At 41.8% G+C, this 12151-nt stretch overlaps 1 protein-coding gene across 2 annotated transcripts; it reads right to left on the minus strand.

The window, feature by feature from the left end:
• Window positions 1-1075: 1075 nt before the first annotated feature.
• LOC120501706 (aldo-keto reductase family 1 member B1-like) lies at window positions 1076-11362 on the minus strand. Of its 2 annotated transcripts, none has more exons than XM_039708313.1 (10): window positions 11226-11362; window positions 7788-7955; window positions 6971-7087; window positions 6251-6328; window positions 4746-4868; window positions 4438-4544; window positions 3576-3657; window positions 3027-3110; window positions 2526-2608; window positions 1076-1724 (listed from the first exon to the last, which is right to left on the minus strand). In XM_039708313.1, the coding sequence occupies exons 1-10, from the start codon at window positions 11289-11291 to the stop codon at window positions 1685-1687; spliced, it is 948 nt and encodes a 315-aa protein (XP_039564247.1). In that variant the 5' UTR covers window positions 11292-11362; the 3' UTR covers window positions 1076-1684. The 2 variants fall into 2 exon arrangements, with proteins under 2 accessions (XP_039564247.1, XP_039564248.1); XM_039708314.1 differs by lacking the exon at window positions 11226-11362 and adding an exon at window positions 11036-11173.
• Window positions 11363-12151: the final 789 nt, after the last annotated feature.

A 12151-nucleotide genomic window follows, 5' to 3' on the forward strand; every position in this document is an offset into this window, starting at 1 on the left:
TCTCCTTTTACCTTTGCTAAAGTCTCTGCAGCTGAAAAAGATCTATTGTCTCTGAAACAAATGCACAATCTCTGGCTTCTAACTTGTTTTGAATTTTTTACTATTATATGCTACTGTGATCATCTAGTCTGACTTCCTGCCTAGCACAGTCTATAAACATCCTGTAAATAGCTTCAAGTCTGATAGCTGTGATTAAATTGGAATGTGGTTAGAAAATTCCTATGAAGTAGAGAATATTTCAAGACAGGCTGTATGCTACAGAGTTCACTCTCTAATTGCATCTGGGATGATATCTTGCAACTGGCCTTGTAAATGCAGCATGTTCAGGAGGAGAGAAAGAGAGAATGCCCATTACAGGCACCTTCTGTCCATATCACTGCAGTATAACTGCCCAGTGTCAATTCCTGGTAGATTTTTCAGACCTCTTTCTTTAGAGGAGTTGCTGTGGGAAATCCACTTTGATGGGAATTTGCTCTCTTCTTTCTAGGATACCCCTTATTCAACTATCTTGGAAAAGTCTGAAGTAGCTCAAAGATAGGTCATCATTTCCTTTATTAACTACAAAGAAAATCAGTTAGAAAAGGATATCCATAAAGTGTGTATCTTAGTCCTGAACCTTAATTACCCATTGTCCTCTCTGCATGCAGTGCTGAGCCACATTGTTCTTATCCTGATCTGCAAGAGCCTAAAACAAGTACAGGAGTTTTGAGTCAATTGTTAAAGAGCAAGTATTAATTAACAGACACCTCATTAAAACACCAGCATGGGCTGCAGCAGCACTGACGTTTTATTTTTTTTTAACCAGAGACAACAGCATCCAGAAGACATCCTTTGAGTCAAAACACAAGCAAATAGTACCTAGGGAGCAGTACAGGAGAGTGAAAATCTGCTGTTGGCTTCTGTGAAGCTGCCCAGCTCTTCTGCTTGCTAAATATGACAGTTGCCAAACAAAATAATTCCTGTGTGTCTCCTTTATCAGACTTTGGATTTTCTAGGAGATTTTCAGTCTCAACTGCAGCCATTCTACTGATAAAAGCAGTATTTATATACTCTTGCAGATAGTATAAACCAAACATACAAATCTCCTAGTAGTTTATTAGTTTTTAGCAGTTCATAAATAGGAAACTTCATTAAGAAAAGAGCTCCTGAATCATAATTCAGCAGTGTCCTCTAAAGAGCTTTCAGTCTGTTACACTGAAATTGAATTCAGCATCTCAAGCAGCATGTCATTGAGATCTTCTGGTGTGAAATGGATTGTTTTGTATTGATAATTAAAAGATAGTAGGTGTATTAACCTTTTATCCAAAAGTATAAGTAATCAGAGAATTTGAATTTTCTCTAAACTTAGTCAGGATTTATAGTTATGACAAAGAATGCTTTTCCCTAATCCCAATCTATGGCTTTATTAAGCTTCATTATCATTACTAAATTAAGAGAGAATATATGTTTTGCTGCAACTGAAAATTGTGTTACAAGAGCAGATAAAGGACTGATACAATTGGTTGATATAAAGGAAGCAAATGTATCCATGTTCAAAGATGACTCTTCAGAATGTCTGAGTTAGCTTCTCCCATTTTTTAATATATAGTCTCCTTCTCTCTATGAATTAAAAAAGTATTGCAAATTGCTTGAAATAACAATAACTGGTCTGGATCCCCCAGAGGATCTGAAGCTGATGCCCATGTCAGTCTTCTAAAAAAGGATAGTCCTTGTGATTTTTGCATCTAGAAAAAGAAAGCATGATTACAACATTTTAAGGATATAGTTTAGAGAAAAGGGTTTTTTTTTTTCCCCTGGTAAAAGAACTGAAACTGAACTACATTAAAAACACATGTCTGTTTAGTGTATCCAGAGCAGGGAAAGTGAATTCTCTGTAACATTTGCTTGTATCAGTGACCTCCTTTTCAAAGGATAATGTATCTTATGCTCAGCTGAAATTGCCAAAGTTCCCTGAGATATTAAACCTTTCTCTTGGAAACTCCCAAGCCCCCAGGATGCTGTTAGGCAAGTGGGTAACCTGGGAAAACTGAGTAAAGTGCAGATCTTGGCCAGTCTAACCATTCTGTTATCTAGATAACATTGGCAGGAGTACATAGGCACAGCTCTTCCCTTCAAAAAAACCTTACAACTCTCATTCTTAAAATGGAGTTTATTTACTCTGACTGTCCCTTATGTAAAGGAGCCAAAGAAAACCAAGGGGGGAAATAGCTGCTTATTTATTTTTGGAATTTCCAGCTGATTTTGATTTTCAGACAGCAGTTTGGTATGCATCCAGTACAGGACATCTTAGGAACATTGTGCCTGCAGAAATCCCAGTGTTCCCAACCTGGGCAGGATGGGCAATGCTCTAATAAACCCAAGGGTGAGATTCCAGCAGATGTGACCAGGTGCTGGCTGAGGCTCCCTCTCTTTTTATTTTTAAGGGGCTATCAAACTGTGTCTGTTAAGAGGATATCCAGTGGAAATCCAAGCTCTCCAGTGGAAATCCAGCCCTGCCAAAGCCTGCAGGAGGAGGAGGTACTCACTGGCTTAGTGCACAGATGCGATAGCGCTTCTTGAAACCAAGGAGGGTCTCCATCTCCTCTCCAGTCAGCTCAAAGTCAAACACCTGCAGGAAGGTCCCAGACAGCTGGATTACTCAGTTTGCAGTGAGACAAGGAAGTTTATTTGCAGAAAGAATGGCAAAAGCAGGCTGAAGCACTAGGAGGTGTGCAGGGGACACCTGTGCAGGGAGAGCAATAAATGAACAAATGTGTAAGGTTACAGTGCTGGTGGGCTCTGCCTGCAGCACAATTGTACCACAAGGTGGAAGAGTTTGGCTCTTACCTGATGTGTTCTAATGAAGATGTGGCTCCTTACTTTCAAAGTGACTTTTTGCATTCATAAAGAAGTGATAACCTATGTGGTATCTGACAAAGGTTTTGGTGATTCTAAGGTTGAGGGGTGTGGTTTATACCATTGGCAGAGTAGGGGTTTTTTCTTCTGTAGTTTAACACCATTAATGACTTTGTAAGGTGCCCTCTTACCTTAAAATTTTCTTCAATACGCTGTGGAGTGACAGATTTGGGAATTACACTCACATTTCTTTGGATTTGGAACCGGATAAGCACCTGCAGGAACACATAGGGAGTTTACAGATGAGAAGTGCTGCCTGTCTTCTGAAAGCTGAAAACCAAAGGTGTCTGCATGGTTACACAGAGCAGCATTACTGGTAACCAGAGAGGGCTCACAGAGGAGAAGCACTACCTAAACCCTTCCTAATCACTACTCATTAAATCCTTATCCATGTCTGAAGCTGAGATGACAACAAGGGAGTGCATTGAGCAAGAGTTCAGGATTGGCAGGGTGCAGTGTGGAGGGCAGCCAGTGTGCCAGTTAAAGCCCAAAGCCACTGGTAATCTTCTGTCCATCAGTAAAATTAAGGCAGAGAGAATATTTTCCTAAAGCATTAAACTGTGCACAAGACACAGCCTGAACTCCATGTTATTATTCCATAACACATCTGTAAGTAGTTGCTTCAGCACAAGTGGGAACAATACATGTCAGCAGGGAAAACAGCTCTGACCAGTATTAACCTGAGCTGGGGTTTTGTTGTGCTTGAGTGCAATTTCCTTAACTCGAGGATCATCAAGAAGGGAAATATGGTCAGGCTTGGACCTGTAAAAATTAAAAAAAACCATGCTTCAGTAGTTTAATAACCCACTGTCTTCTCCCTCAAGCCCTGTACCATAAGAATATTGTTTAAATTACTAAAAAGCATAATCTTGCACACTTTAACATCTTGTTACTTCAATTCCTGCCTTCATCCTTCCCTTTTATAACAAGTGAGCACATGAGAAGAGGCCTGTAGTTTCTAGTAAAAACAGGTCACTATAACACATTTATGTCCAGCCTGAGATCAGGCTGGGAATTTCTTTGATCCAGATCCCAAGAATTTCATCTTGTCCTTTACAAGCACAGCTGCTCTGGCAAAAGCCCTGTCCCAGGTCAGAGGAAGCCATGAAGATGGGAGTAAAAGAAAGATTTCTGCAACTTCCCCATTTACAAACTTAATCCCTTTGTCTCAGCAGGACTGCAAAGTTGCTATTTTCATCAGCATCTGCTGCTTTGTTTTTTTGTTTGGTTTGTTGTGGGTGGGTTTTTTTTTTAGTTCAGAAATTCTCCTACATGTTTAATAAGCTCACCAAAGTTCAGTTAAGAATTCTCTTCTCTGCTTTCATCAACCAATTGATAATTTTTCTTCAAAATGTGCAACTGTAGTGGATTGAATATCACAATAAGTGTGAGGTTTCTGTGCATGCAATTTTTAATGAATTAGTAAATCTTTTTCTAATTACATCATTAATTTTCCCTGAGGTTTCATCTACATCCTCAGACTGGTTTACTGCGTCAACTCCAATCTACATCTAAGAAAGAAATCTCACAAACCATTCTTACCCTGGCCAGTTGGGTGCCCCAAGGGGACAATATGCAGTGACAGAGATCCCTTTGGATTGGCAAAACTTAATCAGTTCTTCCTGAGGAAGATAGGGGTGGCTCTCAATCTCAAAAAAAACGAAGAAAAAATTAGCTTTCACCTCTCAAAAGCAGAACTTCGAAGTTTAGTATCACTGTGCCACATCAGCTTTGGAAAGGTGGGTTTTTTTGCAGGTGTGGGGTTTTTAAGGCACTTTTAAGAGATGTTCATCCAGTGAACAGCCCAGACAGGTGTGGTGTCAGTGCTGAGGAGCTGCAGGACAATTTACCTGATTGTTCACAGGTTTGTGTCTTAAGCCTGGTTTGCCCAGGAGCTGATTGATCTGTTTCTGGTTGAAGTTGGAGACTCCAATAGCCTTCACCATTCCCACATCCACGAGCTCTTCCATAGCCTAGAAACACCACAGAACCACGCTTCCTGTTAAGTTCTTTCATTTTTGTATGGAAAAAAAATGCCCACACAAAAACTTGAGTGGTAAAAATCCTCCTGGCTGGATTCCTCCTGTGCTGTGAGAACAGTACCTGAACAGTGGGGCCCTGGTCAGACTCAGATCTCACATTGTGTGTCACCATAAGACAAATAACAGCAACATTCACAGAACTCCTAAAATATTATTATTTCAGTAAAATATGACTATTTTGAAATACTATCCCCAGACCTTCACATAGATGAAAGAGATTCTTTTAGAGTAATTCCTCAGCTAACCAAATAATCATCCCATAATAAAATGCACCTTCTTTGGAACAGAGCAGCTCAACAAGGAGCTGTTACAAGACATCTGGAACAGGGTGGATTCTGGTGATCAACACTGATTAATTTCCCAAGAGAGATGTACCATTTAGCAGTTGGATTATAGGATAAGCAGCACTGTGTTCCCCCTCCATCACCTATTTTCTTTCACACTAATAAAGCAATACAGCAATAAAACAGCCAGTCAGCCCTAATTAGATTGTCACATCCAGCAGAAAAGAAATGGGAAAATAATCTGCTACCAGTCTTTAGAGCAGAAGATACCCTTGGTCCAAAGCAGAAGTAATTTTAAAGTTGCTGTCATAAGCAGCAGCCTGAAATGTTCACTTTCTTCCTTCAAATGAACAACAAAAATGTGCCTTATTCTTCATCTGACAGAAGGCAAAAAGCACCAGTGAATTCTTCTGACTCTGGTGAATTTTTTACCTGCTTTTGGCCTGGCTGTGCTGAGCACATGGCAGGAGTGGAAGGGAAAGGAAAGGAAAGGAAAGGAAGCCCAAAGTCTCAGCCAGCCAGGAATTTGAATTCACACCCAAGCCTGGCCTCCCACACAGCCCATGTGGACAACTTAGCAAAGGACTTTGGCCAAGTCCCACTATCCCCAGAAACAGAAATTTGGGTGCTGTGGTGCACTGGCACAGGCATGTTGGCTTTGCTGGGGTGTGATGGCTCAGGTGCAACAAGAGGCAAGCATGGCTACAACTAAAGCCACCAAAAAATGGCCAGAGTGGGGTAGGGAAGAGAGCAACAGCATTTGTTAGCTCAAGCCACTGCAGGGTACACACACAGCCAAAGATTTCCTCTTGTCATGCCAACCCAGCCAGTTTAGTAATTAGCAGATATAAAAATACCTAAATTTTGGCACAGTGACACAAAAAGGAGCCCAAGGACGCAGAGAAATCAGCAATCTCAAATACTTTATGTTAGAAATTCTCTCAGAACAATTCCCACAGTGGGAAGCTTAGAGTTTTCAGGCTGTTATTTCAAACTAGCAAGATATTTTTGGCTTGTAAATGAATGTACCTCCCACGTATCCAGAAAATCTGTATTGCTGGGAATGATCATGCCGTCTCCATCTGCAGGAAATAGTTCCTCTCCTGCCTATCAGTACAAAGGGAAAAGCAACATCAAGGTCAGCTGAATTATAAGGACTTCAAGAAATCATTTAGAAATTTGGGCAAGCGAGTGGAGCTGGAGACACTGAGCTGGATAATCCTGAATTATGTTTGTGGTGGGGTGAGACATGGCTGCAATGACCAGCCTGTATCAACAGAGAAATCTTCAAGAAAATCTGTCTCTTGAGACTCTGTCCTGCAGGCAGAGGAAGGGCAGGCACTTCTGTGTGCCTCAGGAGAAGGCCAGGGAAGTGACACGGTGGGGAAACCAGGATTTATTTAACCTGGGGGTAGAGAGAGAAGAGAAAAGTCTCTTTTGAACCAAGTAGTTCACATGTTTGATTCTTGATAAGGAAATGGCAGCCAAACCCCACACTCTAAGAGGAATGTGATCTGGATGGTAATTTGATCCATGAGTTGAAAATGCTGTGCAGGGAAAAATAAGGTGGCTTTTGTACTACAAGACCTAGTTTAAGCAGCCGTGACCTTTCCTTTCCTCCTGGACTCTCCCTGCAGAGGTTTATCCTTATGTCCTAATGAGATTTACCAACACTCTTCCTTGGAGATGACTAAAGAGATGTCTGGTCCCAAAGGCAAAAGATGGATCCCAGGACTTGAAGTTCAATACCTTGAATCCCATGGGACAGTGCATCAGGTAGAGATCCAAATAATCCAGCTGGAGGGCAGCAAGTGTTTTCTGGCACACCTCCTTCACCAGGGATCTCTCGTGGAAGGTGGACCACAGCTGTGGGGAAACACAAAGCCTGGGAGCTGCTCTCCTGCCCTCACAGTGGCAGAGCAGGGAAAACACAGGGCACAGAGGCAGCTCAGGGTGTGGCACATCTCATCTTGAGGAAGTGCCACTTGAGGCACCTCAATTTATTTGTGGTACTGCTAAGTAACTAAAATGAGAACGGGATACTCTGACATTCCATCAATTATTGCAACAATTAAAACAAAGAAAATAAGTGAACCTGGTGAAAATCGACCCGCCAGCTTCCAGCAGATAGAAGTTACTTTATTTTTCCTACCATTGTTGTTGGGGGAAAAAACACAACAAAGCATAACATGCAGGAGCTGACAGGCTGAGGCCGGCGGCGCAGCGGGGGCGACCACAAAAACAATAGCCCTGCTTCCTATCCCAGAGGCCACCAAGAGCACGGCCTCAGTTCCTGTCTCCATGGCTGACAATGGACATGGACTACAAAAAAATCCCCTCTCAACCCGAGCCTTTTGTTTCTCAGGGGGTGACCTATTCCTTCCCATCACCATCCACAAATTTGACAGAGAGGAGGTAATTCCCAGCTTCATCCCGTGGCTCTTTCCATGGCAGGACTTGGTCTCTCCTCCCTCTCCTCCTCTCTCTCTCTAGGAGAGACCAGGACTTGGTCTCTCCTCCCTCCTCCTCCACTCTCTCCACGTGAGAGCCCTATCCAAGGACACACCTTGCTGACAATGAAGAGCTCCTCTCTCCTCACCACGCCCTGCTCCATTTGGCGTCGCAGCGCGTCCCCGATGTCGCTCTCGTTCTGGTACATGTAGGCACAGTCCAAGTGGCGGTACCCAACGTCGATGGCAAACCTCACTGCGTCCCCTGCTGCCCCCTGCAGAGACTGAAACCGGGAGAAAAGCCAGATTTGCTAAAAGCAGATGAAGAGCTTTGCTGTTCTGCAAATCTGGCAGTCTAAAGCCCCCAAATAACGAGATCTCCCAGCTGTGGAGTTTCTTGTTTGTTTGTTTTGTTTTGTTTTTTTTTAAAATTTTTGCTGGAGTTAGGACTGAAGATATTGAGATAGTAGTTTCTGTTTAGATTTAGGTGTTTATTGTTTTTTATTTATGTTATAGTCTCACCACAGTGAGTTCTGTAGTCTTTTATTAGCAAGGCAGAAAAAGGCTATCTCTTGTTACAAGGTCTTTTAAGGCTAAACTATCCAATTAAATTATTTTCTTTTTTAACCTAATAACTGATTTCTCAAAGTCCCCACTGTGGACTTTTCTGTTAAAGAATATACTGAATTATAAATGGAAAAGGAGTCTGGAAATGAGACTCCTCGAAGTCTGCACTGTGAACTTTTCTGTTCAGTTACAAAACATCACCCAAACTTATGAAGAAGAAGGAAGAAGGTAAAGAAGAACAACCTGCCTCCACCCTAAAACCTCCATCTTGCTTCATATTTATTTCTATATTCTAAACCTCCAACCTCTAAGTTTTCCACCCTGTGATATCACACACTTCTAGCCAACTACACACCAGTAATCCCAGTGCTGTCAATCAGTTTTGGAAGCCTTCTCCACAGCCTCGGGTCAAATTCAGTGTTCTCTTGTGGGTCTGTGCATTTCAGCACAGAAAGTTTAAAATCCTCAGCATTTAGGGTTCCAACACCAGCCTGGATCTGGCTTTCATTAGTTTTGTGAGATCAAATGGCAAAGGGAGTCACTAATGAGGTGCCTGAGCTGATCCACCCTTTTCTAAGTATTGGAAGTTCACCTTGGGACACGAGGCTATCTTGAAATAAATTCTAATTTCCCCAAATTAAAAGCAACTTTAGTGTGACATCCTGGTGACAAGAGGAAACCAATCATCTCTGGAATGCGCCCTGGCCCTGCACAAAAACAACCCAGCTCTTGTTGACACAGGACAGGGAGGTGAGGGGACTCAAAACACTGCACACAGTGCCACCTCCTGGGTAAAATACACACTGGGTACTCGACAGCAAAATAAATCACTTCAGATTCTTGGCTTGGAGACACCAAATTCAGAAAATGGCACTCCAAACAGAAACATGATTCAAAACCATGACCACCTCCTACTTTTTTCTTTTTTTTTTTTAATTATATCACTTCTCCAAGTTTTTCCAGTCAAAGGGTGTTTAGTTGGCTCACCTAAATTAACAACAAAAACATAGAAAACACAGCAATTTTTTTTCTGCACACAACTAAAGAGCCAGTTGAAAGTTTTACAGGTTTTCTTTTTTTGCAGTCCCTTTCTCCATCCCATCCCTTGCTGGATGTGAGCCTCCCAGGGCAGCAGGAGGAAGCAGGCGTGGGCAAGCAGGCTGGCAGTGGCCAAATGCTGGAATTTTGGAGCCCCTCATCCCTGCTGCAGCCTGGGAAAGCTGCCATGCTGAGGTGGGGAGAGCAAAGGCAGCAACCTACCCTTGAGATTACATAAAACTCTGTCATGTGAGATGTTTTCCAGAGAAAATAATCCATTGTTTCATTTTCCAAGGTGCTCACTGAGCTTGGCTTCGAGTCAGAGCTGCTGGGTAAAGGGGAGGCTCTGTTAAAGCACCAGAACACTGAGGCTGCTGTGGGAACCTTGAAATCAAACAGCTTTAATGAAATTATCACCATGGGCTTGGGACTTGTATTTGCTGGGTTCCTGATGAAGGAAAGAATGATGGATCTGACTCCATGCTCTTTGAAGGCTAATTTATTATTTTATTATCTATATTATATTAAAGAATACTAAACTATACTAAAGAATACAGAAAGGATACTTACAGAAGGCTAAAAAGATAATAATGAAAACTTGTGACTCTCTCCAGTCCCAACACAGCTTGGCCCTGATTGGTCATTAAGTCAAAACAATTCACATGAAACCAATTAAAAAAAATCACCTGTTGGATAAACAATCTCCAAACACATTCCAAAGCAGCAAATTTGCACAGGAGAAACAAATGAGATAACATTGTTTTCATTTTTCTCTGAGGCTTCTCAGCTTCCCAGGAGAAGAATCCTGGGCAAGGGGATTTTTCCAGAAAATGTGACTGCCACACTTGGGCCTTGTTTTCATCACATAACAGGAGACATTATTTTGTGGTGGCAGGGATCGTGTGCCCAAAACGTTTCTTCTACTCAGTCCTAACCAGTTTCTATCAGCAATTTAAGTTCCTTCAGAGAGCTCCCCCATCACAGCATTGAGCCCTAAGAGGCACCCCCAAGGCACACTTTGGTTTTTAAAGCCTGCTTTAATTACTTTATGCTTCTTAGTTCCTTTGTCATCAGAAAAATAAAGACTGAAATGCTCAAAGAAACTCACCCATGTTTGTGCATGTAAAGTTAAATGCTGATTAGATCAACTTGCCCAAAAATATGACAAAAATTTAAGATTTTTTTTATGGTGACTGGAACAGTGTTTCACAGAGCTGGGAAGTTGTGATGTGACATATTTTGTTTCCAGTCTCAGATCCAGGGGAAAGTTCACTTTTTAAAATCTTTTTTTTAAGATCAGTTTCTTAAAATTTTCAGCTTATTTCCAGACTCCTTTTACATTTATAATTCAGTATATTCTTTAACCTATTCTCCTTACCATAAGTCCATTAGGTAACATTTACAGGGAAAGAACCACCCAAACTATATTCCTGCAAAGTGCTGCATACTCATCTGCTGCCAATAAAAATAAGTTAGCCTCAAGTCTCTAAGGAATTATTGTGAGTTCCCATTTCCAAATCCACTTATTGCCCATTAAATTCCTGTATCAACACACACTCATCACAGATGGCACCAACACGACATGCATGAGATATTACATATATTACATGGGATATATTACATATCCTACATGGGATATTAACAAACAGTGCTGAAAGGAAAAAAAAAAAAGAAAATAAAAAGTAAAATTAGCTGGGCAGAAGGTTTTAGTTTTGCAGCATGCATTTTTTTTCCCATAGCTAAGAAAAAAATCTTGTACCTGCTTGACTACCTCCACTGACTCCAAAGATTTCCTGAAGGCCGGAAATAAATCCCTGCATTACCCGAGATATTTCAAAAGGAAATACTGCACAGAGGATTTTATGCATTCTCCTGACCCAAAGAGGAGATTGCTGCAAAAATGCACAGTGATTCTCAGCAATCTGAGAGCTCCCAGCTGCAGCAGGTACCTGCCAGGTCCCCAGTCCCAGGATGGGCATCCTCCCACCAGTGGGCAGCTCCAGGAAAGTGGCCATGGGCAGTCAGGCAAGGAGAGGCTGTGGGCTCTTGCAAAACCTCTTAAATCAGCTTTGCCCCTCCCTCCTGCCTGCTGACTGGCTGCAGGCAAGGAAAATACGGGCAGGAGTGCTCTCATAAGAGGAGGCAGGGATTTTGGTTATCTCACCCTTTGAAGAACTTAAAAACTGATTGCAGGCTCCTCAAGGATTTATTGAGTGAGCTCAGCATGGCTGTTTTGCATTGGTGGAAGTTGCAGGGTTTTGTAAACCTCACAGTCCCTGCTTTTCTGCAAGAAAAGGGGGATTTGGGGAGTTGGCATATGCCCCACGACCACTTCTCATCTCACCTGTCCTGAACACAACACCAGAAGATGCCAGATAGCTGCATCTATTGTCTCAGGAGGAAGTATTAACCTGTCCACAGGAGAAATAATTTCTTTTAAAATTCCCAATATAGCTTCATCCCCACAGCACCAGGCACCTGCATTTTTACACTTTCTTTATATTTCTTTTATTCATATATATATATATATATATATTTGATCTCAAAGCTCCCCATAGCTTATGCTCTCAGCCACTTCATGATGAGTGATCACTCCATTCAGAACCCTTTTTAATTTTATTTCTGAAAGATCAGGTTTATTTCAAAAAGATCAGGTCTGTTGGCCAGAATTCTTCAATGAAAGCAGGGTTTAACCAGCAATTGTAGTGCCCAGAGCTGCTAGGTAGAGATTTCGTTCCCCTCCATGGATTTTCCCCTGATTTGTGAGAAAAGCGGATTATGTACAGGAGAGATCTGTGATGACCATGACTCTCTGGATCATTGTTTCTCTGTCCTGCAGAGATTTTGTAAATTACATATTGACATTTTAGAAATT

Source organism: Passer montanus, unplaced genomic scaffold, assembly GCF_014805655.1.
Source record: "Passer montanus isolate IOZ18808 unplaced genomic scaffold, ASM1480565v1 scaffold20, whole genome shotgun sequence".
Taxonomy (NCBI): domain Eukaryota; kingdom Metazoa; phylum Chordata; class Aves; order Passeriformes; family Passeridae; genus Passer; species Passer montanus.

Excerpts from the sequence above, each read along its gene's own strand:
- LOC120501706 (XM_039708313.1), bottom strand. The coding sequence starts at position 11,291 with ATGGCCACTTTCCTGGAGCTGCCCACTGGTGGGAGGATGCCCATCCTG. Across the intron at positions 7,088-7,787 it reads AGCTCTTCATTGTCAGCAAG|CTGTGGTCCACCTTCCACGA; the intron begins GTGTGTCCTTGG and ends GTTTCCCCACAG. Across the intron at positions 6,329-6,970 it reads ACTGTCCCATGGGATTCAAG|GCAGGAGAGGAACTATTTCC; the intron begins GTATTGAACTTC and ends TTGTACTGATAG.